Source organism: Camelus bactrianus, chromosome 6, assembly GCF_048773025.1.
Source record: "Camelus bactrianus isolate YW-2024 breed Bactrian camel chromosome 6, ASM4877302v1, whole genome shotgun sequence".
NCBI lineage: Eukaryota > Metazoa > Chordata > Mammalia > Artiodactyla > Camelidae > Camelus > Camelus bactrianus.
Genome location: NC_133544.1, coordinates 5,209,036 through 5,231,990, shown reverse-complemented (window position 1 = coordinate 5,231,990; position 22,955 = coordinate 5,209,036). Strand labels below are relative to the sequence as shown.

The window sequence follows — 22,955 nt, the reverse complement described above, 5'->3', positions numbered from 1 at the left end:
CGGGGAATTCACAGCAGAGCCCGATGTGGAAACAGCCACAGCCCAGACAGAATGAAGCACGCTAAGCAATGGGGGGAAGGGGAGAAGGATATTCTGGGCATGGGAGGAGGGGTGGGCTAGAAACCTGAAAAGAGGGGGCGGCATTTCAACCACAGCTTGGAAACAAACAGGATTTTCCAAATGAATGGAGAGGAGGCGATGGAAAGAGGGGAAGGGGATTGGAGGTGGAAAAGGGCAAAGGCAGGGGGTATGGAAATGCCTGGATGGCTTTCAGGAACTGCTACTGGCCTGGGGACACAGAAGCTTCTGGAAGAGATGGGAGAGGGGCATGGAAAAGGAGTCAGGGGCAGTTCACAAGGTACCTCCATCCGGTCCCAGGAGACTGAACTTGATGTTAAGGCTTACGGTCCCTGCAGGCTGGGCACAAGGTGGGGACTGTGTTTCAGGAAGAACATTCTGGAAGGGCAGAGTGAGGGCTAGAGGTGGAGACCCTGGAAGCAAGGAGGCCACCCGGGAGGCTGGCTCCAGGAACACTGGAGCAGAGCTGGGTGCTGGGGGCGGGGGGTGGAAATCCCAGCACCAGGACTGGACGGAGCCGGGCAGGAGCACCCCATGCCTGGAGATCAGAGACCCACACTCACAGTGGCACCATTTCTTCATAAATCTTGTGCTCAACAGAGCGAAGACCTGGGCAAGGTCGAGGGACAGATCCCTGAAAACAGGACACAGAGGACACCACACCAAGCCATGCAGACCCACTGGGTGTCTGGACCTCCTGCAAAGCACGCACCCCTGAAGTTAAACTCCGAGCTCTGCAGGATGCAGTGTGGTGCCCCAGGCCTGGGGCTTGGCCTGACTCCCCACCCCCGTGGCCACCCCTGTGGTGGGCAGAAATCCAGGGACCTGCCTGATGGTCAGCCTGCCCTGGCCCAGGGCATCCACTGACCCTGCCGGGACAGCGCAACAATTGTCTTTTGTTTCATGGTCCCCATTGTCCTCAATTCTCTCGCCTGCCTGCACCCAGGGCCAAAGGAGGATTTTCAGAGGGATTTCTCAATGGGCTTGTGGAGAAACATCCTGTCGGCCAGACTGCTGCTCACAGCCTTGCCTGGAAAGGCCGTAGAGCGGGTGGGAGCCAACGACCCTGCAGAAACGGCCCCGGATGCAAGTAGCTACTCTAACCCAGGCAATCGTTGGGCTGTGTGGTCATACGCAGGTGGCGGGACTCATCCAGGATCACAGGGCTGCGGCGGACAGAGCCGGCCCCAGCTCTTCCTCCACTCGGCACCATCCCATTGCCACTCGCTGCCTTCCTGTGTGACCACGTTCAGTCTGGAGACCCGGGGGCCTGGAGATGCCTATGTGGCTCCAGATCTGCCCCGCATCACAAGAAAGGGATGCCAGGCCCGCCCCTTGGACCACCCTGCGAGGGGGGCACTGACATGACCAAAGAAGCCAAGAGGGAGCGAAGCGCTCCTTCTGAAGGTCCTCGTGGGGACGCCCACACAATGGGGCGAGCAGAGGGCCATTCAAAGTGACGTGTAAGAACAGTCAGGGATGGGGCGAGGGTGCAGCTCAGTGGTACAGTACCCGCTTATCGTGCATGGGGTCCTGGGTTCAGTTCCCAGTGCCTCCATTTAACAAATAAAGAAATAAACCTAATTACCACCCCCACACCCCCCAAAAAAACCAGTCAGTGATGCTTTGATAAGATATTCTTAACATGGGAGAAGAGGCAGGATTACAAACTGGAGGAATACATTGTGGCAAAGTCCCTTTCAAAATGCACGTCTTAGTGGGGGAGGGTGTAGCTCAGTGGTGGAGTGCGTGCTTAGCATGCACAAGGTCCCTGGGTTCAATCCCCAGCACCTCCATTAAAAAAAAAAAAAAAAAGTGTCTTAGACAGGATCCCGAACAGAAGGAAGACATTAGGTAACGGCTAAGGCAACCTGGAATTGTGGACTCTAGTTAACACACATGTACCAATATTGGCTCATTAACACAAACACCAGTGTAGGAAGTTAGCAACAAGGGAACTGAGCGCGGGGTTTATGGGAACTCTCTGCTGTCTTCTCAATGATTTTCTAAATCTAAAAACAATTCTAAACAGTGAAATTTATTTTAAAAATGTGTATAACAACTCTGTACATGTGGCTAGATCTCATGAAACTCTCCACACACACAGGAACGGGAGCATGGAAAGACAGGTACCCCCTGAGTTAGGGTCTGAGGTCTGGTCACTGTGAGGTCACTGTCCCAGTTTCAGCAATGCCCTGCCCCATGTTGGATGTTGCCACCGGGATTAGATGGGGAAAGGGTGCCGGGAGCCCCCCGTACTAGTGTAACAACTTCTCGCAGCTCCATAATTATTTCAAAATGAAAAGTTAACAGAGGGTGTGTACAGACCTCCCTCTCGACCCAGCATTTCCTCCTCCAGGAATGGAACAAAATGTTAATATCTGTTCTCTCCAGAGGGTAAGATTATAGGTGCTTTTCAGATTTCAATTTTGAACCTCCCAGTATCTTCCAAGCATTCCACAATGAGCACACAATGAGCAGTGGATTATTTAGGGGCGGGCAATACTCTGTGTCTCCACTAGGATAAACCACGGAGGGTTGGAGTCTGTGGCCTCAAAGGACCAGGTGAGACAGGATCAAGTGAAGTGGCAGCTGGAGGGGCGTCCCCCATCCCCTGCGGGGCACGATGTATGTCAGGAACATCTGGAGCTCCTGGCCCCTACTCCCCAGCACACACTCCCTCCTACGGAGCGCAGACAAAGAAGGGGCCGCCTGGCTCCCCACCCCCAGTGGGGTTCACACATCAGCAGATGTCCTAGCCCCCTACCCCCGGAACTCATGTCAGGGGATCCCAGGATAAATCAGGAAGGCTGAGCTCAGGCTGGCAAGGGGGAGCTGAGCGTCTCCAGATTAACCCAAAGGCAGAGGCAACACCTAGGGAGAAATCTGTAACATGGGGCATGATGCATAAAAGTAAATCCTGCGGGGTTTGGAGCCAAGAAATTCCAGAACAAGTGCCTACTGATGCACAACGTTCAAGTCCACCAACTGCCCCACTGCCCACAGAGAGGAGAAAAACCTCACTCAGAACTAGAGCGTCCCTGACAGTCCCCTTAACTCACCCATCCCAAAAGCCAGTCCTCCCGCAGGGAAGTGAGAAAACGCACCGATGACAGACCATCACCGCTGCTACACAAAGGCCGTCAGGGTGCTGGGTCCCAAGCGATTATTTTTCTAAATTTTCCACAATAAACAGGTAGCTGTTTTAGAAGAAACTGTACTGGCGGGAAAGATACAGCTTGTGCACAGAGAGGCAGTGCAGGGTCGTGGCTCGGGATGCGGGCCCCAGAGCCAGTGCCAGCTCTGCCCCTTTCTCCAGTGGACCTTGGGGTGCTTAGCCTTTCTGGGCTGGAGGCTGGGAGGTGGCCATGCTCAGGGCACAGGGACAGGGGCCTGCCACCCAGGGGCCTCCTTTCTCCCCCTTACAGAGCCACTCAGCATCCCACCCTAGGCAGGACTTTCCAGGTCACCCCATCTGCCTTGGGTGGTGCCCAGACCTCATGGAAATGATGACGCAATGTGACTCCAAGGCACAGGAGCAAGCAGCTCCCTGGGTCAGAAAGGCAGGGACCCCCTTGAGCTCTGGAGGTTTGCCTGTGGCTGCAGGGCTTAGCTGTGGTGCACCAGCCCTGAGGCTGCCTGGCATCATTTGGGGACCTGGACTGGCAGCAGTGGGGAGGGGGCAGCAGCCAGGAGGGGCCCAGGGCTGGGGGACCAGGACTGGGGGTGCCTTGCCGGCCCATCACCATTTCTCTCCACATTCCGAGTAGCTCAAACAAGAGATGCTTGTGAGCAAGCGAGTGATGAGTTGGCATCTGGAAATGATGCCTCATTAAAGAGCTTGCTTTCAAAAATGTGTGCATTTATCATTAAGGGCCTTCAGGAGACGGAGTCCTCGGGGCTGCTGGGGCCGGGATGTGGGGAGGGGTGTTAGTTGGGTCCCGTGGAACAGATGAGGAAATGTGGTTCCCAAGCCCGTGGGATTTCACAGATCCCCTCCCCCCACTCCTGTGCCCCAGTTTCCTGCCTGTATACTGGGGGCAGAGTGGGGGTTTTGGTGGTCTTCTCTACTTCATGCTGTGCTGTCTCTAGTGGAGTGTCACCAGCTGTAAGGGGTGGCAGTGGCAGATGGGACCCGGGCCCCTGGGGCCTACTGACCACTGTGTCCCTCCCCACAGGCTAAACCCTGCCTGCCCTGCTCAGGAGACAGATGGGGTTTGGTGTCTCTCTGAATTGGCTTCTGTTTGTGTGTTTGTACATGTGGGTGGGTGGGTGGGTGAGTTTCCTGTAGAGCCCTGGAGGAGGGTCAAGGGCCTGGTTCCAGCCCCACCCTGTCCTGGATCCTGGACCCCCTCCTCAGGCCTCATTTGTGAGGGTCCCCTGAGGGCCCCTAGCCCTGCCCATCTCTGGGCCTTAAAGTCTGGACACCTCCCACTGGGACCTTCCCCTTCCCCACAAATTCCCCTCCTGGTCTGCTGGACACCTCACGCCACCCGGGGTATTAAAGGGCCAAACTCTAAGGGCAGCAGTAAGGACAGGAGGGCACGTTATCCAACGCAGCCACCTGCTTCAGGGGTGGTCCAGTGGCTCAGAGCAGGACTCCCTCGGCCCCGACAACCCCACTGCCATCGGTCCCTCTCCCTTCCAGGACCTTCTCTCCCCTCATCCTCTATGAATCATGATCGGAAACAGCATCGGTGCCTGGCGCTAACAATCAGAACTAAGTCTCATTCAAGGCCTCTGAGGGATGTTGGTTTCCTTATTTATTAGAGAGAAAAAATAAATCGAGAATGGCATATGTGGCTTTATTGCAGCCTCCTATGAAATGGCCTTTCGAGATCCTTAATCTAAGGGTCCACTTCCCCAGTGACAAATCAGAGCTGGGGGATGGGAGATGAGGAGGAGGGGGAGGGGTCTCAACAAGATCAGACTGTCACTCACCGCTCCCCTGCCTAAGGGGCTCCCCTGCCAAGCTGGACCAGCAGAAGATCCTGAGTGGACGGACACAGGGCCAAGGGCTGGGCACATGAAGTGCACAGCACTGTGTGGCAGGTGGTCACAGCACAGCAGGTGCACCTGAGGGTCCCCCTGCCCATCCCCACCTCCCCTCAGGCTCATTCCCAGGTGTAGAAATAGGACACGGCGTCGATCGGTCACTCCAGCCCACTCGCACCCACACCATAGGCAGTCTCAGAAACGCCTGCCACTCAAGTGAACAAAGCCACATCGCCCTCCCTGTCCTCATGGGGGATGTGACAAACCCAGTCCAGGGTATCTTCCATCCCCCCAGCTGCCCTGTCCACCCCTTACCCAAAGCCCCCTTCTGAACACCCCCTGAGGCCTCCTAGACCAAATTCTCCCTTGGGACCATCCTTCCTGCATCTTCAAGGCGCCAATCAGCAAACCACGGAGGGGCCAGTGGGGATGACACTGGGGAGACAGGCCCTCTCAGCTGGATACAGGACTCCCCTTTCCCTGGAAAGTTACCCAGCCCCACTGGCATCCAGGAGGCTGAGAACTCCAGCAATGTGTGAGTCAATCAACACTTCTCAGTGTCAAAGTCATCGGCCGGGCGCGGGCCCATCAGTCCAATGCGCAAACCGCCTTCCCCTCTCCCCCAGGCCTCCCCCAGTGCCCTAAACCTGCCATTTTCATTAAGGCAAATGAGGCACCAATGCATACATGTTCAGCCAGAGAAAAGGGAGCCCAGAGAGCTATTCAAAAGTCACTGGAGGTCGGGTGCATAGAAGCAGGGAGGACCAAGGTTGTAACTCAAAAGAAGAAAATTGCAAGATTTTCCCATTTTCATTCTGCTCCTGCTGGAAAGGCTGCTGTGCCCACAGTCATGGGGAGCTGGCACGTGAGCCGGGGGTTGAGGGGGGTGCTTGGAAAGCCAAGTCTTGGTAGGTAGGTGGGGTGGGGGGAGGGCAGCAAGCAATCCCTCCTGGCCACCATTTTCTGATTCCAGGTCAGATCCTTCCCCACCTGGGCAAGCACTTGGAAGGTGAGGGCCTGAGGTTGGAAACTGGGCCACACCATCAAGGATTCTGAAAGTCCCAGCGAGGGAGAACATCACACAGAATAAAAGCCCCAAGGGCACTGGTTCGGCCATGAGGGGAGAGGCGGCCAGGCCAGGAATGGCCACCAGGGCAAGGCTGATGCCGGGGGACAACCCAGCATCCGGAACGTTTCCGAGTCCCTCCAGGGTCTCTGAGCCCCACAGACCTGGTCCAACAGCCTCAGCTCACAGCCGGGTCAGTGAGGTCCCGGAAAGACAAGGCAGAAAGGAAATGACATGCCGAGAAGACTCCAGGAAGCAAAGATGTGCACGGAAACACCTGGCCAACCCTAAAACTGTCCCGTGAGCACAGTCTCCGGGAAGAGGAGCTAGAGGTGTGAGTTCTGAGGGGGGAGCGCAGGGCGGGCGGGAGGCCAGGCTCGACGCAGACCTGCCGGACCACAGGCTCACACAGGACTGTCCGTGTCCAGGCTCCGGGTCGGCGAGGAGGAGGCCTTTAGCTTCCACCCTGTGTCCTGCGTGGGGCCTCCTGGCCAGGAGCACACATTAAGCTCATTTATTTCTATTTTTTAAAGACGTCCGGGAGGGACTTCACTGCCCCTCCCACTGTGGTTCTCGGTCTTTCCTGGACCACAGACCACCCTCCACCTCTGAGAAACTGCACCAGTGCACAGTCATGCTGGGGGTCCAGGGCTCCCCGGAGCCTGTCCTGCCCGCATCTAGGGGCCTGCTGAGTGTGTGTCACTGACGGTCAGCACAGAGCAGGGCACAGCTGACCTTGAAGGCAGCAGGGACTGCCGAGGGGCCAAAGGGGGCTGAGCTGGCCCAGGGGTCTCCCTCCTGTCACAAGCCCCAAAGCGAAGGCCCAGGCCAGGAGGTGCCGCGGTGAGCCTGCCTGTGCGGCATTTTCAGAGGGCAGAAGGGCTGGCTTGGAAGGTCGCACCCCCGCCTCCAGCCCTACCACTTTCCTGCTCAACAGTTCAGGTTTCACCAAAAACAAGGGGTCTTTTCATCCAGAATTTCCCACAAGGTTTCGGCCCCACATATTCGGGAGGGGGTTACGTTGCCCATAATCAGGCCGGCACTCACAGGAACAAGGTCTTAACTGGTGGAAAGGGATTAAGGACTCTGCAGGGGCAGAGGTAAGATGAAAACAGCCCTGGGCTGGGGACCACCCTCCAGGTCAGGGACCTTGGAGGGAGGGCAGGGAGCAACCCCAGGGCCTCCTGCCACACTTGGGAGAGGAATTCCCACAGGTTAGGGCTGCAGAGAGCTGCAGGTGGGGGTGAAAGAAGGCTCGAAGGAAACCCTTGGCCACAGGCCAAGAAATGTCCTCAGGAGATGGGGGGGTGGTAGAAGATAGCAGGGGTTTGGGAGACCGCCAGGGAGCTGACATCAAGGATCCCACCCCCCACCCACCGCGGCTCCCACCACCATCAACACTGTCACTGCATTTCCAGTGTAAGATGACTCAGAAGGGGCCTCTCCTGGGACCTGCCTGGCCCCCAGGGAAGTCCGAACATCAGCACCTCATCCCAGGCCAAGCCAGCGCCTCCCCCAGGTCCTCACCAGAGGGGAGGGGAAAGGCCTGGGGGAGCCATCTTTCTGGGATCTCACGGGTTGCCCTGGCTGCACCCACCCACCCACAACACACACACCCCCAGAAGTGGGCTCAACAGCAAGGGCACATGGTGGGCAGTGAGCAGCGGGGCTGAGCCCAGGGCCGGAGCCCCAGGTGTGGTGCGTAATGGTCTCATCCACCAGGGACTGGCTGGAGCAATGGCCCGCAGCTGGACCCAAGCAGCTCATTTCACCCCGAGACGCGAGACTGCCCGCTGCCCATCACAGCTACTGCCGTGGAGAACCAATGGCCTGGAGGGTAGGAGGGGCCCATGCACAGAGCTGGTAACCAGCCAGGGCAGGTCTGCAGCCTCTCCAGGATGCTCCCATCGGGAGGGGAGGGAAGAGAGGGAGGGGAAGGCCTGTGTCCCTTCCCCTGCAACCCTACCCTACCTCACCCCCATCGTTTTAACAGCCATTTCCTTTGTTTTCCGATCCTGCCAGCCTCTTGGCCTCATTTTGAGGATAAGGAGCTGGTGGCTGGGAGCAGGGGGCTGGACTCTACGGGGGAGACCTCTGGAGCCACCCAGAGCCCTGTGGCCTCTCGGGCTTGGGTCTCCTACACATACATGTGAATCCACCATGGCTACCAGTGGAAGTGGCATCCTTGGCTGCAGGGCAAGGGTCTGGATGGAGACTGCTGCGGACATCAAATGGACGTGGATGAGGGCTGCTGGTCACACATCCTGTAGCTGTCCATCCCCAAGGGCAGACCTCAGCTTCAAAGGAAGGGTGGGATTTCAGTGGGTGCGGGAGGCAGGGAAGGGCAACTCCTGCAAGCAGAAGCCCTAAGGGCCTGCTGTGTGCTGCTGCAGCAAGCAGAACACGGGGTCAGAGGCTAGCAGGGAGGGGCAGAGTTCCTGACACTGCTCAGACAGAGAGCTTCCTCCAGTGCACAAGTGCAAGTACACAGCCCAGCAAGGAGTTGTCTAGATCAGCACTGCCACGGAAGTCCCTAGAATAGTCCCTGGAATGGCACAGATGCGGAGATGCACTGTCAACAAGGTGCGAAGCACCTGCAAGGAGGAGGGGCTAAGTGCAGTGCAGAAAATGAAACGCTCACGTCCATATTACTTAATCCTAATTAAGTAGAATTTAAACAGCCGCCTGAAGCGGGGTCACCACCCATCAGGCAGTGGGCACAGGAGTGTAGGTGAAACAAAGGGGCCCAAACTCAGAGGCACAGTAGGACGCTGGACATCTGGGCTTCAAGGCCAGAAGCAAGAGGTAGAGAAAGACTAGGGGCTTAGCGCAGGAGAGAAGCTTCGCACCACAACCAGGAGGCGGCCAGAGAGGGAGCCAGGAGCTGCCCTTCGGGAGGTCAGAGGTGACCAGCACACGGCCCTGTTCTAGAAGGCAAGCCCAGAATGGGCATCAAACACCAGCAAGAGGTCAGGACGAGAAGAGGCCACTGGACCAAGCCGGGGCTGCCTTTCCCAGGGTCTGGGACTGCCAGGGACCAAGAAGTAATGGGTGGGCTGGGCCCCTGGTGCTCCTTGGAGAATTCAGGGGTGAAGGGAGGGAGCAGGAAGACAGAAGGGTGAAGATTTTGTTTACTGCTCTGGACTAGGAAACATGAGCCTGTTTGCAGGGGAAGGAGCCAGGAAAGACCCGAAAGGAACAAGAGGAGAGGGACAATGGTGGAGGGAGGTCCCACAGGAGGGGTGGGAAGAGGAAAGGGGAGCAGGGAGCCCTCCCAGCCAGGACAGAAGTCTCTGAAAGAGGGAGAAACTCGGTGTTTAATTTTCTGTCCCGTATAAAAGTGATGTGTGCATTCCAGAAAATACAGAAAACACAGAAAAAAAGGAGAAAGGGCAGGGCGGGAGCCTCCCATTGTCCCATCAGCTCCGAGAGATGTGAAGCAGCCGGGAAATCGAGACTTCTGAGAGCCCTGGCACAGGCAGCGTGGCCGGAAGCCGCCGCAAAGGGCCACTCCCAGAGCGGGCTCATTAGGGACAGGAGCCGGTGCTGTGCACTCTGTGACAGGCGGGCGCATTCAGGGCCAGCACACAATCGGGCCCTTGTGGGGGGTGGCTTGGGGGACAGCTCCCGGAGCCTCTGATTCCAAGACAAGAGCATGCCTCCTTCTTGCCTTACAACCCAGGAGCCAACGGAAAAGACAGATTTGGGAAGACAAAGAGATGCTTCCCCTGACAGTGGATGGGCTATTTTTGGAAATGGGTCGACTCTTCTCCCTAGCTGCCCTCTAGGTGCCACTGGCCCTGCCTGCATCTGTCCCCTTGACTGCAGCCTAAAAAGCACCCCCTCCCCCGTCGGGGGCAGCCCAGTGCCCCCACAAGGGGGGTGGCAAAGGCGGTGTCTCCAGGCCAATGCCTGGCAGTCTGTTCCAGCTCCCTGGGGGCGGGGAGCTGGGGGAGCGAGCCGGGTGTGTCCAGAGCTGGGGTGGGTGCTCAGGGGGTGCAAGGCTGGGTTCAAGCCCAGCTTTCCACTGCTGTCTGGCAGCCCCACCAGGCAAACCAAAGCCAGCTCCCTGGGCATCCATGCGGCAAAGGTTGGGGGGAGGACAATACTAATGGGCATGTTTCTCCCTCGTGGCTAACGAGAACTGACACCAGCCTCCTCGCCCTGGCCGGCCAGGCTCTGCGCTGCCCCAGTGCAGGGCGGCGTCCTCGCCTCCAGCTGACCTGCTGATGGGCCATCTCCAGCTCAGGCGGCGGCCCCGCAGGCCCAGAAGTTTCCCTCCCCGAGCTTCCCACAGTGGCTCCGGCTGCTCAAAACCCCTGGGCAACTTCCACAACTGCTGGAGCCTCCAGGACCCTCTCTGGGGCCCGTCCAGGCACTGGCATTTTTATCTGGTGATATCTAGCTGGGATATCTGATAAAAGCACCCGTGTAGGTTTTAATAATTGTTCAAAGGAAACAGGGAAGTTGGGGGAGGGGCAGCGGGATGTGTTTGTCACCACCCCAGGGGATGGGGGGAGGTTTGATTTTTTTTTTTTTTTAAGTAGCGAAAGGCCATTTGGTGCCAAATGGGACAAAGGAAAACAGAAAGGCAGGTGGCCAAAGCGGCCTGACCACTGCTGGGTTTCAAACAAGAGGGAGACCCCGTCCTGCGCCTCTAGGCTGCCCATTCCTCACTGAACCCTGCCCCGAGGAAGCTTGTGCATGTGGGGAGAGACAGGATGGCAAATGGCAAAAATCTAGATCAGGTGGCCTCCCAGACAAACCCCACAGCAGGGGAGCAGAGCCCAGCACTCTCCTCTACTACCCAGCCCGCTCCCCGGTCCTGCAGGAGGCGATCAGATGGCAGAGGCAGGTAATTCCGCCAGGGCCCTCGCTGCAGCCCTGCACAAGGACAGGCCGGTGAGGCTGAGGACTCGGCCTCCATCAGTGCTGGACAGAGCAGTGCCTATGTGTCACAACAGCCACAGCACCTCCGCCACCAGATGCTCAGTTCCCAGACCTGCCTCAGCTGAGGACCAACCACAGGGCGAGAGACCTAGCCTCAATGGGATGACCAGAGGTGGGGTGCACAGGGCAGGTGGCCCTGTCCTTGTGCCTCTGCCAACTGCAGGAACTCTGAGTCAAGGGGCCAGAGGATGAGAGGGTCTCTGGCACCCTCGGCATGGCCCACCCAAGCCTCCTATTTTGCACATGGGCCTGGAGAGGCGGTAAGGTCAGATTACGATTGGGCTAAAGCTGCCAGTTCTGTCTGTGTTGTCCAAATCACAGAACAGTCCTAGGGGACACAGCTATGCCCCCAAAGCACCAGATGTGGGAACATACCAGCTGACGGGCCCACTCTCCAGCCCAGCAGATGAGCCCCCGCGTACCACGTGGGTAGCCAGGGAAGGGGAGGGGACGGGCTACGTGAAAGTACCAGTTTCTGAGTGCACCCCACAGACAGCTGTGGAAAGCCCTCAGAGAAGGTCACGGCTGGAACTACCCACCGCTAGAAAAGCCCAGACCAAGGGCTTCGGGGGCGCAGGGGGCGCGGGCGCAGGGGGCGCAGGCGCAGCGGGAAGAGCACCGCAGATCCCTCCTGCCCCGGCGTCCCCCCCGTCACCCCGCTGAACCAGACGTGCCTGCCTCCAGCTCTTCCTTCTGCCACGCCTGGCATCGTCCCTGCTCTCTCCGGCTTGTGCTAACCTGCTCCGCCTCCCAGGCCCACCTCAGTTCCCAACTTCAGCCACCCCCTCCGCTGAGCTCCCAGCACACCTGAAGAGATTGGGAGCCAAACCAGGGTGCCCCTGAGAGTGAAAGGGGCATGATGAATAGACACACGGGGAGAAGGGGGCGCAGGCAGGCTGAGGCTCCAGCATCACGTGGACGGCCCCGCCCCACCCCCACGTGACCTGATGTGACTTGCCTCGCGGCCCTGAGCCTTTTTCTCAGCAGAAACAGGGATCCCAGTGGGTATCAGCACCGGTGTGGCCAAGCCTGGGGCGGGTCCCCTTCCCTTCCAAGTCTCCTCCGAGTGCCTCTCGGGCTCCGTGCAGTTTGTTCCGGGGTTTCCGGCTTTCCCAGGCATGGCATTTCCTCCTCTCTAAGATCCCATCAGTCACAGATGCCCCATGTACTTAACTGCTTTTCCAGAGTGAGGGAGGGGAAGACCCTGCAGTAAACGCACAGGCTGATTCCAAGATGCGTCCCACATTGCAACAGAAGAGGGGAAAGCCCATCTTTGAATTCAGGAAATAACAAATGACGAAGGCCCCTGGCCAATGGTGGAGCAGGAAGGAGGAAAAGGAAACAGACTCTCAGCTACTCTCTAGGGCCCTCAGCCTCTGCTTTAGTTAAATGATGCTCCACACCTCTGTTTAATCATATACAGGGTGATCCCAAGAGCATTTACAGATGGATCAATAAAACTCCTAATCTTTCTGCCCTGCTCCCTAGAGAGCTGGAGACTGACAGTGACTTGTTCAAGAGCAGGCATCCATCACCAGGGGACCCATTACCAGCCCTGCCCTCTAACCATCCACCCACCTGCCCCCGCCAGCCTGTGGCAACAGAGGACAGCAAGAAGGGACTGTGTGACAGTTAGCGGCTCTGGGTGCCTGGGAAGAGGGGGACCATTCCTGCCTTATCGTGATCAAAGGAGCATCACATTCCTTTAGCAGACAAGTTTGTTTCTCTGTTGTTAAGGCTTTGGGGAAGCCACTGGGGTCCCCTTGTCCTCTCACTCCAGGGAGATGGGAACTGCCTGCTGCCCAGCTCTGCCATCTCAGAGCACTCCCTGCACAGATCCTGGGCACCCAGGATACCCAGGGCAGAGCAACCACGGGGGTAACTCTTGTGGGCAGGTACAGAGTGAGGCTACAGAGAGAGCGTGTTGCCCGCAGGTGCTGCCCTATCTGAGCCTCCCAGTAGCGTAGGACTGACTGCCTGATCCCTGGGGCAGACCCACCTGGTCTGAGAACCTGCAGAAAAGGTTCTCTCCTGTGACTACTGTCACTGCTGCTGCCACCCCAGGGGCCCCAAACCTCCTTCCCTGCTGCCCCCAGCCCAGCCCATATCATGGCAGACCCCAGAACCGCCCCTCCCCAAGCCAGGCTACATGAATCACCGTGCGACACTCTCAGCACACGGACTGAGTAACCACTCAATAAACATCTGCCATTGTTTTCCTTCCTGCTTGAAGGGCGAATTCTCTCAACAACCCAGCCCCACCCGCTGGCCTCTACTCGATGCTCTCTGCTCACACAACCAGATTCCCAAGCTGCCTGGGTGTCCCCTTGCAGTGGATTCAGGAATGCCCTGTGCTTGCACACCTCCCCTAACGGGGAGCTCCCCACCTCTAAAGGCATGGACCATTCTTGTCTGTGGGGGCTGAAGTCCGAATTACTGGGACTTTGGGGCTCTGCCCTGGGGGGCTGTACACAGCACTGAACCTCCTGAGCTGACATCTAGCAGCAGCTCCCCACCTAGCAGCAGCTCCCCAGCCCCAAAGCTTTTCTTCTGCCTCAATATCCTGGATCTTTCTGTTCACAGGAGGAGGCTTCTAAGCCTCGTGTCCCATGAGGACACCTCGCAGGCCCTGGGCTCTCGGCCCCCACAGTCCAGACCCACCTGCAGACCTTCTATGGCTTCTGCCAGGACACCGGCCCCTTCCATTCAACTAGACAAGGACTTATCTGACTCTGACATGGGGCAGGCATGAGGGTCCCCTCACGAGCATGAGTCAGGGGGTCCCCCTTCCCCACCCCTAGGAGGCAAGTCGGCAGGGGTCCAGCTGACAGTGGAAGGTCACTGAACCGACCCTTTAAGGCCTAGCTCCAGGACCAGAGTAGTAGGATGCTCAGGACACAGGTGAGGCAACTGAGGCTTAGAGGCTCAGTAAGCTGTCACCCCACACAGAAGGTGGCAAGGCCAGGGTTCTCCCAGGTCTCTCTGACCTGGAGCCGGAGCCCTAGCTGGCACACCAGCACTGATGCTCTAGCTGGGCAGAGGTGTCAGTGTGTCAGGTGAAAGCTATGCTCCCTCCTCCCTCAACCCAAAGGTGGGCAATGGCTTCCCACTTGGCAGATGATAAAACTGAGGCCCACAGAGGTTCTGGAACTCAGCCGGGTCCCAGGCTTCCAGTTCCTTGTGCTGATGACACTGACAAACACGACACAGAAAATTACCACGATGCAAAACACAGATTATGAGCAAAAAAGAATTTCCTTGCTAATCGCGCTGCTCTGGGAACGATATGGAACTAAGTTTGCATCCTAAGAACTCAGAGGCCAGGCCACAGGTGAGGGATCTGGGCCAAGATAGCAGAAAAAAGCCAGCCCAGCAGGGAAGCAAATGAATGAAGAAACAAGAAGTGAGGGGGATTCTGTGCGCAAGGAGGCCTGCGCTTTCCCCGTCCACGGATCTCCAGGAGCCGTGGGCTTCATGCAGGGAAACAGGACAGCATGATGGAGGCTCAGGGTCAGGCTTCCTGAGTAACAGAAAAGGTGTCACACCTTTGCTACACAGATGCTGCCCCCTGAGCTGCCTCCCACTCTGCCTGGGTCCATCTACTGATCACAGGGACCAAGCTCCACGCAGCCTTCCACTGCCGATGGGGCCTCCGGTGGGAGTCTCTCCCAGCCCGACAGAGCCTGACTGTCCCAGCCCAGAGGGACAGGAGGCCCAGACTCTCACACAGGAGATGGAGACTGATCCCAGGGCCCCCAACCAGGCCTGAGGACTGGGAGCAAGTCACCACACCTCTCCACACCTCTGTTTCCCCATCTAGGATGCAAGACCATTTGGGAGCCCTGAACAGAATGGAGTGGGGACTGGGAGGCTCGGCAGTAACAGGTGGAGTGTGGGGCACACTGTGGCCCTCCCGTGTGAGCTCCTTGGGGGACCAGGCAGCTCCCTTTGGTGTGTGACCCTGGGGGCTCGGCACCCCAAGGAGGGTGATGGATGGTCAGAGTCAGGTTGGGGAGGGAGGGGGAAAGTCTTACCCAACCCAACCCATTGTCTTTACTGACCTTTGTCCCCAGGCCTGGCTGGGTTTAGGAAAAGCCGCCTTATTAGCGTCCTGCCCTGGAGCTACAGAGTTGGGGCCCTCATAAAGGACCTATTCAGGGCCAGAGGCTCTGACTTTTCTTAAAGGCCCAGACCACCCTTGCTCCCTTCTTCCTTAAACCAACAAAAACACAAGCAAGAGAACAAACCCATCTTATTTTGAGAGGCTCAAGTTTTTAATCCAAACTTTTAAAACCAAACGGGGCCCATACAAAGGCTGCTGGAGGCCCTGGTTTCTTAGGCTAGCTAAAGGTTGGTGGGCCACATGGTGTGATGGGGGGACTGGGACGGATGTGAACACGGGGTAGGGAGAATAAAGGTGGGGTGCACAGGATGGGGGAGGGGTGGGAGAAATTGTTGAAAATACTATACTGTTTGAAAATCGCATCAGTTTAAAGTGTCAAACCTGACTTTCTGGTGTTTGAGGTTTGCCTGCCTTAGTTTGCCCCACTGGATTAGAGCAAAGAGCATTCTAGTCCAGATTTTAGTCAGTCCAGCCCAGCCCTCACAGCAGAGCCTGGAGAAAGGCCTGCTTGCATGTGCATTCACAAGCCCGCCAGGCACAGGCCCGCCCCAGCCAGGGATGGCCTTGAATACAGATGGGCCACCTCCCACCACAGCCACTTAGGCCCGTTAGGGCACCCAGCAGGGCTGTGGGCACCCTGCAGCTTCCAAGAGCAGGCTCCAGGACCACTGTTCCCCGGCCCATCAGCAGGTGCAGGCACCAGCTCAGTGGCAAACATTCAAGCAAGCTGTCTAAACAGCAAACAGTTTCAAAGAGAACACCGATGTCTGTTTGGCAAACCCCTAAATGGGTCTCTCTCTTTTCTCATGAGGAGCCCTGGAAAAAATATGAATGACCACAGGAGAGGCTGACTGTGTGCAGATGCTGGCCTCCCTCGACCTCGCATGGATAAGGGGGCCACTTTACAGAAGAGCAGAGAGAGGCTCGAGGAAGTGAAGTAATTTGCCCAAGAGAAGAGGAAGAGTGGAGATTCAAACACGAGACAGCCTGAGCCCTTTGGGTAATGGGGTTATCAACCATCTGCTCAGTGGCCACTGATAAGGAAGTGACACTTCACAGGATGCCAGAAGGAGGGCAAACCTGGGTCAGGAATCAAGAATAGGGAGTCACTGGTGTCTGCTGATTAATATTATCGGCCAAAATGACAACAGGCCAGAGATGCAAGCCAGCCCACAGCCTGAGTGGTAGAGGACCCCTGGGAGCCCCACCCAGGCGATGTTCCCACCAGCGTTGCTTTCCCAGGAAATGCTCAGAACCTCTCTGAGCCTCCACTTGCTTGGCTGTAAACTAGGGCTAACACTGCCTCCCAGGGTCCCAGTGAGGATGAGCTAAGAGCAAGGACCGAAGGCACAAGCCTGGTATCGGACTCCACATCTGCCACCACGCAGGGTGAGGCTTGTTATCTTTCTCATCTCCAGTTCACTCTCCACTCAGCTGAAAACTACAGGTGCAAACGAATATGAAAACGAATACACACACACACACACACACACACACACAGACTGGGACATTATGCTGTACACCAGAAATTGACACACTGTAACTGATTATATTTCAATTAAAAAGAAAAAAAAACTATAGGTGCAAGTACAGAAAAGTGGTTTCTAAGAGAAGGGCCTTTCCTTGATTCCAGGCATTCTACTCATATTGTTGGGAATACCTCAAGGCCACATATGACTTTAAGAGACAAAACTAAATGACAAGCAATCCCACTGATAACTGAAATTTGTGATAACAATGCTGAATTTTTATTTCACCCCAAAACAAAGCTTTGCCACCACAAAATCTGCAGCAGTCCCATTTCAAGTGTGCATGGGACTTGGGGGAGCATGGATTCTGCAGGGAATCCTACAGCTCCACCTCACCCACCCCTTGGTGGGGTGGACAACTCAGGTGAAGCCCCATCCTCCACTCCTGCATTGTTCACTGCGGTAGCGAAAACCTGAGCCAGGCCGGGGCCTCGTCTCCTTGTCCAAAACATGACAGAACTTCTCTGCAGGTGTGCTCTGACACTCCAGCACTTCAGTGCCCTGCAGAGAACCACACTCGCCAAGTGTCATTGATGACGCAGCTGAAAACATTTCATTTCCTAGCCACAGACAGGACTGCAGCAATCCCCCGTTTCGTCCTGCACCTAAGGAAACTGAGGCCCAGAAATCTGACCCTCCTAAGGTCCCCTAGAAGGTGAGGACAGAAAGGCTGGGACTGGGATCCCTCATGCCCCAGACGGGCAACCTTAACCAATTAAACCATCTAACTTTGAACCACTCCCACTGGCCTTAAGGAGCCAGGGGTGGGAGGTGGCACGGATACAGAGTTACAAAGAGAAACCCAAGTTGTAGCCTTAGATTGCTAATCAGTAACAAAATATCCCCCTACACCCAGGCCTGTCCTGAACTTGTAGGCTGGGAAGGTAAATAAAGGAAAAACTGTGCTAGGCTGGCATCCCACCACCCCGGGTCCAGTTCCCACCCCAGCCCCCAACACAAGGCACCTGCAGAGGCCACTTGGCCATCAAACCAAAGAGAGAGCGTCCCATCCCCACCACCCCCAGGCTGTGTCACTCTGGGGGAAAACAGTCATTTAAGGCCTAGACTCATTTTCTATGAACTAGAAAGGCCTTTAAAGAGAACCAGAAAGGGCTGTTTAATCTCCACCTTCAGGCAAATAGTTCAGGCAGCAGCAATTGCCACCCAAAGTAGGAGCCAAGCTGCCAAAAATGTGGAAGGACAGGGAAGCAGGAGAGAAGCAGGAGCAAGGAGAGCCACTGACCAGAGGGCTGGGGATGGGGCCCTGGGGCCCTGGGCCCCACCTTCACACGGGTGTGCAAGGCAGTAGCTGAGCTTTCCTGAGGCCAAAGGTCCTCCCACCCACACCCTGGCTCTCCACGACTGTGGCACTTCCTGTAAGGTAACTTACAAATCCCTTCAGAGGATTTATCGCCACCTCATATCCGGGAGGTAGGGATCATCGTTTCCATTCTACAGATAAGGAAACTGAGGCACACAGAGACAAAAAGCCAGGACCCGCTGCAAGCAGAGTCCTCTGGAAAGTCTTAGAGCCTCAGTTTAGAAAGGTCCCTGGAGCCTGAGTCAAGTGCAGGACTAGTAGCAAACCAGGAAGGTGCTGACCCCCTGGTCCTCTGGCCGGGCTGCCTGTGTTCCTTCCCAGCCTTCAGGCAGCACGGAGAAGCCCAGGTGGAACTGCAGCCCCGGCACACAGGTGAACACTGCTCAGGCTGGGGCTGCCTGTTGCTCCAAATAAGAGGGCAAATTTCACTTTCGTTCAAAGGGCCTTTCATTTTCTTCCCATTAAAAACTTCCCGTTCCCCGACAAGGATTTCCAGGCAGGGGTGTGGTGCCTCCAGCCACCCCTACAGTGCTAGACTCTAATACTGGTGACTCTGCAGGAGAGAAACTTTTCTGGGGTCTGGCAGGTCTCGGGCCGCTGCCGATTCGGAGCAGGACAGGAACACGCCTCCAGCTCCCCGAGAATCACAACCCAAAACCCCACTGCGGGTGGGCTTGGAATCTCCCAACCCATAATCCGGATGCCAGCTGGAGGAGAGGTATGGAGTGGCGACCGCCGACGGGGGAAGGAGCTGTGGGCTGAGGACCCGTGCTGCCCGGCCGGTGCCGCGCTGCCCGGAGGGTGGCGTCCTTACCGTGCAGGCCGTTGGGGATGCTTCGGTGGTGCGGTGGCGCCGACAGGTCGTCCAGGGACCTGCGCGTGGCGACGGCCTTGCCGTCGGGGGCCTTGTGCGGGCCCGGGGGCAGCAGCGGGGGCGGGACGTGGTGGTGGTGGTCCGGGCTGCCGCCACTGCCGGCGCTCGACGTGCTGCTGCCGTCGCCCACGTCGCGGGTCCCCGCGCCTGCCGTGCCGCCGGCCAGTGGCCCGCTCAGGCTGGCCTGGCTGTCGATAGAACTGCGGGAGCCGGCGCCGCCGCCTGCGCCGCCGGCGCCGCCCGCGCCCCCCGCCAGCGCCGCGCGCTCCTCGTCCAGCAGCAACACCAGCTCCTTGAGCTCCAGGTTCTCGCGCAGCAGGGCCTCCTGGCGCGCCTCGAGCTCGCGCAGCTTCTGCTGCGAGCGGGCCACCTCGTGCCACACGGCGCCGGCCGCGTGGCGTCCGAAGCGCTGCCACTCGCGCGCCAGCTTGCGCCCCTTCTGCCGGTCGTCGTCGAGGAAGCAGCAGAGCTCGCGCAGCTCCTGGTTGTCGTCCTGCAGCCGCTGGTTCACGTCCTTGAGGCCGCGGATCTCCAGCAGGTGCTGCTGCAGCCGCCGGTTCACGTCGCGCATCAGGCCGCCGTGCTCCAGCATGAGGCCCACCTTCTCGCCCTCCGCACGCCGCAGCCGCCGCGCCAGCTCCTCCTTACTCCAGCGCAGCAGCTCCTCGTCCGGCACCTGGCTCAGCTCCTCCGACGCCGCCGCCGCCGCCGCCGCCGCCGCCGGGGGCTTAGCCATGGCGGGGCCGTCACCGCGGCATCGCCCGCGCCCTCGCCCGGCCGGCGCTCCCCGTGCCGGGGCTGCGCTGGGCCGGTCCGCGAGCGGGCGGGGGGCGGCTGGGGGCGTCTGCGGCCCGCCCCGCGCCGCCTCGCGCGCCCTCACGCAGCGCCCGCCCGGTCCGCCCGGGAACACGCGCGTCTCGAGGCTCGGCAAACTGGGACCGCTGCTGCGTCGGCGGCCGCCGTGCCGGGAGCTCTCCGGGCACAAGCGAAGCAGGCGGAGGCCCGCCCCCGGCCCAGCTCTGGAGCCCTAGCCGCCCCGCCCACTCCGGGAGGAGAGGGGCGGGGCGCCGCGGCCCGGCCCCGCCTCCGGAGGGAGCGAGCGGTGGGCGGAGGCGCGTCCACCTCCCCCCGTGCCTTGCGCCCGCCCGCCCGGCGCCCTGCCAGAGACGAGCTCAAGCCGAGGTCCCGCCCCATCGCCCGTCCGATTGGGTCTCTCTGGGGGTGTGTGGGAGGGGTGGGGCGCATGCGGGGGACGCCGCGGAGATGGTACAGTCCACCGCCGGGCTGCCAAACCCCCCTCCCGGCAGTTCAAGTTTCTGCGCCCGGAGGACGCGGCCTCGGCCAATCCCAGGGCTATAGGGTGCTTTTAAAATGCAGGTACGGCTGCGAGGAGGGCGACGGTGCGAAAGGTAGGGCAGGGCTTCCCTTAAAGGAGACGCACGGAAACGGGCGTCCAGCCCCTTCCCGGGCCCGCGTGCCCCCACCCGCCTCCCCCCTCCCCAAATAAACAAATACCCACGATTAGGAGGACAGCTCCCCTTCTCCCTCCCGGGGGCACCAGAGTCCAGCTTAGTCTGAGATACGACGGACAATAGGACTCTGACGGGGGGGTCGCTCTCCCCGGCGGCGGAGCAGCTCTTTGTCCCCTTCCCTGCCCTCGGCTCCTCCGCCCGCATCTCCACCCCCGTCCCTTGCCGGAGCGCGCAGAGGTTGCTGCGTTTCCACTCCAGCCCAGGGCTGTGGCTCCCGCGTCTGCGCACCGGGGCGGTACAGGGCCTCGCCAACCGTCCCAGAGCGCGGTCCGTACCCTCTTCCCTGCCCTGAGGGGGCGAAGAAGCTGGGAACACACACCGTTTCCCCAGTCAACCCGACCTCTCGTCCCGGAATTCCGGGGAGAATCTGTGATTCGCAATGTGGAGACTAGTGGGAGGGTGGAAGAAGGTCTTACTGGGGTCTTAACGCCGAGGTCTTAACTCGGGGGGGAGCGCCGAGTTGGCAGCAAAAAGCCCTCCACCCGCAGCCTGGCCTTCGCCCGGCACCCAAGTCTTCCCACAGCCTGTGAGTCCATCTCGTTATCCTAGCGTCCCTGAAGCGCATTTACGGCGCGTCTGCTGTCAGCCAGGCGGAGGGGGGCGTCCCTCCCCTGAGACCCGCAGCGAGATAAAACCCGCGCACTCGACCATGAGCGCCACGGCCTTGAGCGCGCGCCCGCGCAGCAGCTGATGTCCCCATTTACAGTTGCTCAACCATTCATTCGACAACTGTGTACAGCACCTACTCTAAGCAAGGCCTGTTCTAGCCCACTGGGGGATTCTGTAGGGGGACAACAGCAGAGACCACGGCCCTCTGGGAAGAATGCACTCTGTTGGGAAGAGGGAGAGAAGATAATAAACAAACTAGATAACCGTGAGACTAGTAAGTGCTGTGCAGGGGATTAAGACAAGCTGCTGTCACAGAAAGTGATTATCAGTTACTTTAGATCCCGTGGTCAGGGAGGACCTCTGAGGAGGTGTGTCTAAGCTGATATCTGAGTGACAAGAAGGACAAAGATAAGAGGGAAGGGCACCCCAGGTGAAGGGAGCAGCTAGTGCAGTGGCTCTAGGGTTGGCCTATTAGTGGTCTATTCAAGGAGGGCCAGTGGGGCTGGGAGAGGGCCTGGGAAGAGGAGTCAGAGATGAAGTCAGAGGGGCCAGATCATCCATGATTCTAAGGCAGCTGGGAAAGCAGTGGGGGGTTAGTAGAACACAATGTGACCTGATTTGCCTTTTAAGAGGCACACTCTGGCCCATATGTGGAGAAAGGGTAGGGTAGGGGGGACACAGAGTTTCAGATTCAGTACCTCATTCTCCACCCCACCCCCGCCCGTCTCTCCATATAGATGTTCAGAGAAGGGTGGTGGGGAGAGGATGACCCGGAGGGGCATAGCTTTGAAAGTCAAGCCCCAGGGTAGCTGAGGGTCAGCTTCTGGATCCTGGGTGGAGAGTGTCATCCTGCCCACTGGGGCTCTGTGCTTTGAGGGCCCAGCCCAGTGCATCCAAGTTTGGGTTTGAGAAAGAAAAGTGTTCCAGTTCCCACTTGGGAAGGCTACAGGTCCTTCTTACCCCAAAATGCCAACCAGATTAAATTGCTCCCTGGAGGCTCTCCCCAGAACAAAGCCTGTGCAGGGAGCTGCTCCTGGGAGAGTGAGGGGTGAGCATAGGGTACATGGACTCACTAGGAAAGTCACTGAGATGGTTAAAACTGCTTGTGGGAACCCCCCTCCAATTCATGCATGGCCCCAGGTGGTTCCCGTGGCCTGCATCTCACTCAGTCCCCTGATCCTCCAGGACTGGCAGCTTCAGCTGAACTTTCCAAGAGAAAAACAAAGCCTCCACCTAGATGGAGTTTGCTTGCATCATCTACAGACTGTGGGACCAAGAGTGCCCCTCGCCAAGACTCATGAGAGCATCCCTAACATCCCCCTGGTGCAGCAAAGACAAAATACTAGAGATGAGTCTACTGGGTGGGTGGTCCAAGGGAGAGTCTTGGCTCTCCGCACCATGGCTGGAAAGACTGGGACAGAACAGGACAGATGTCAGGAGGTTGAGAGAGGCCAAGCTGGAACAGGGTCCTGAGGCAAGAGGGACCATCCAAGCCAGGGCCCAGCAAGAAGTGCCAAGCCCTCTAGAACACTCACGGTCCATCAGACCCTGTACCCTGAGCCACGACCCCCGAAATTCAAGTGTCTTTGCTTTCTTAGCTCATGATCATAACAAACTCTGCTTTGTTTTGAAATAAGCAAAACCAAATCGTAGATCTCCAGATTCCCAGTTGCCCAGTAAAAGTAGTTGCTGAGCTTTTAGAAAATAAAGATGCACTACCACACCCCCATTTTTTCCTTTCAGAATCTCCAGGGCTGTGTGTGTCCCTTTAAAACTACACAAATGTTTTTGAGAGCCAAATAGGGTGAGAGCCAGGACACTAATACATAGTAGACAAAATAATTCCAGACCGCAGGATCTGTGAACCTGAGGAATGGG

General features: G+C 58.0%; 1 protein-coding gene across 3 annotated transcripts in view; it reads right to left on the bottom strand.

Annotated features, from left to right (window-relative positions):
* The window catches only part of CCDC85C (coiled-coil domain containing 85C), a 78,850-nt gene extending 58,894 nt beyond the window's left edge, over positions 1–19,956 (bottom strand). Inside the window, exon 1 of one of the 3 annotated variants that reach the window (XM_074365056.1) lies at positions 18,877–19,956. In XM_074365056.1, the coding sequence (XP_074221157.1) occupies positions 18,877–19,672 (796 nt within the window). In that variant the 5' untranslated portion in view covers positions 19,673–19,956. The remainder of the gene's footprint in view (positions 1–18,876) is intronic. The other 2 variants (XM_010968770.3, XM_074365057.1) reach the window with 2 other exon arrangements.
* Between the last annotated feature and the right edge of the window lie 2,999 nt (positions 19,957–22,955).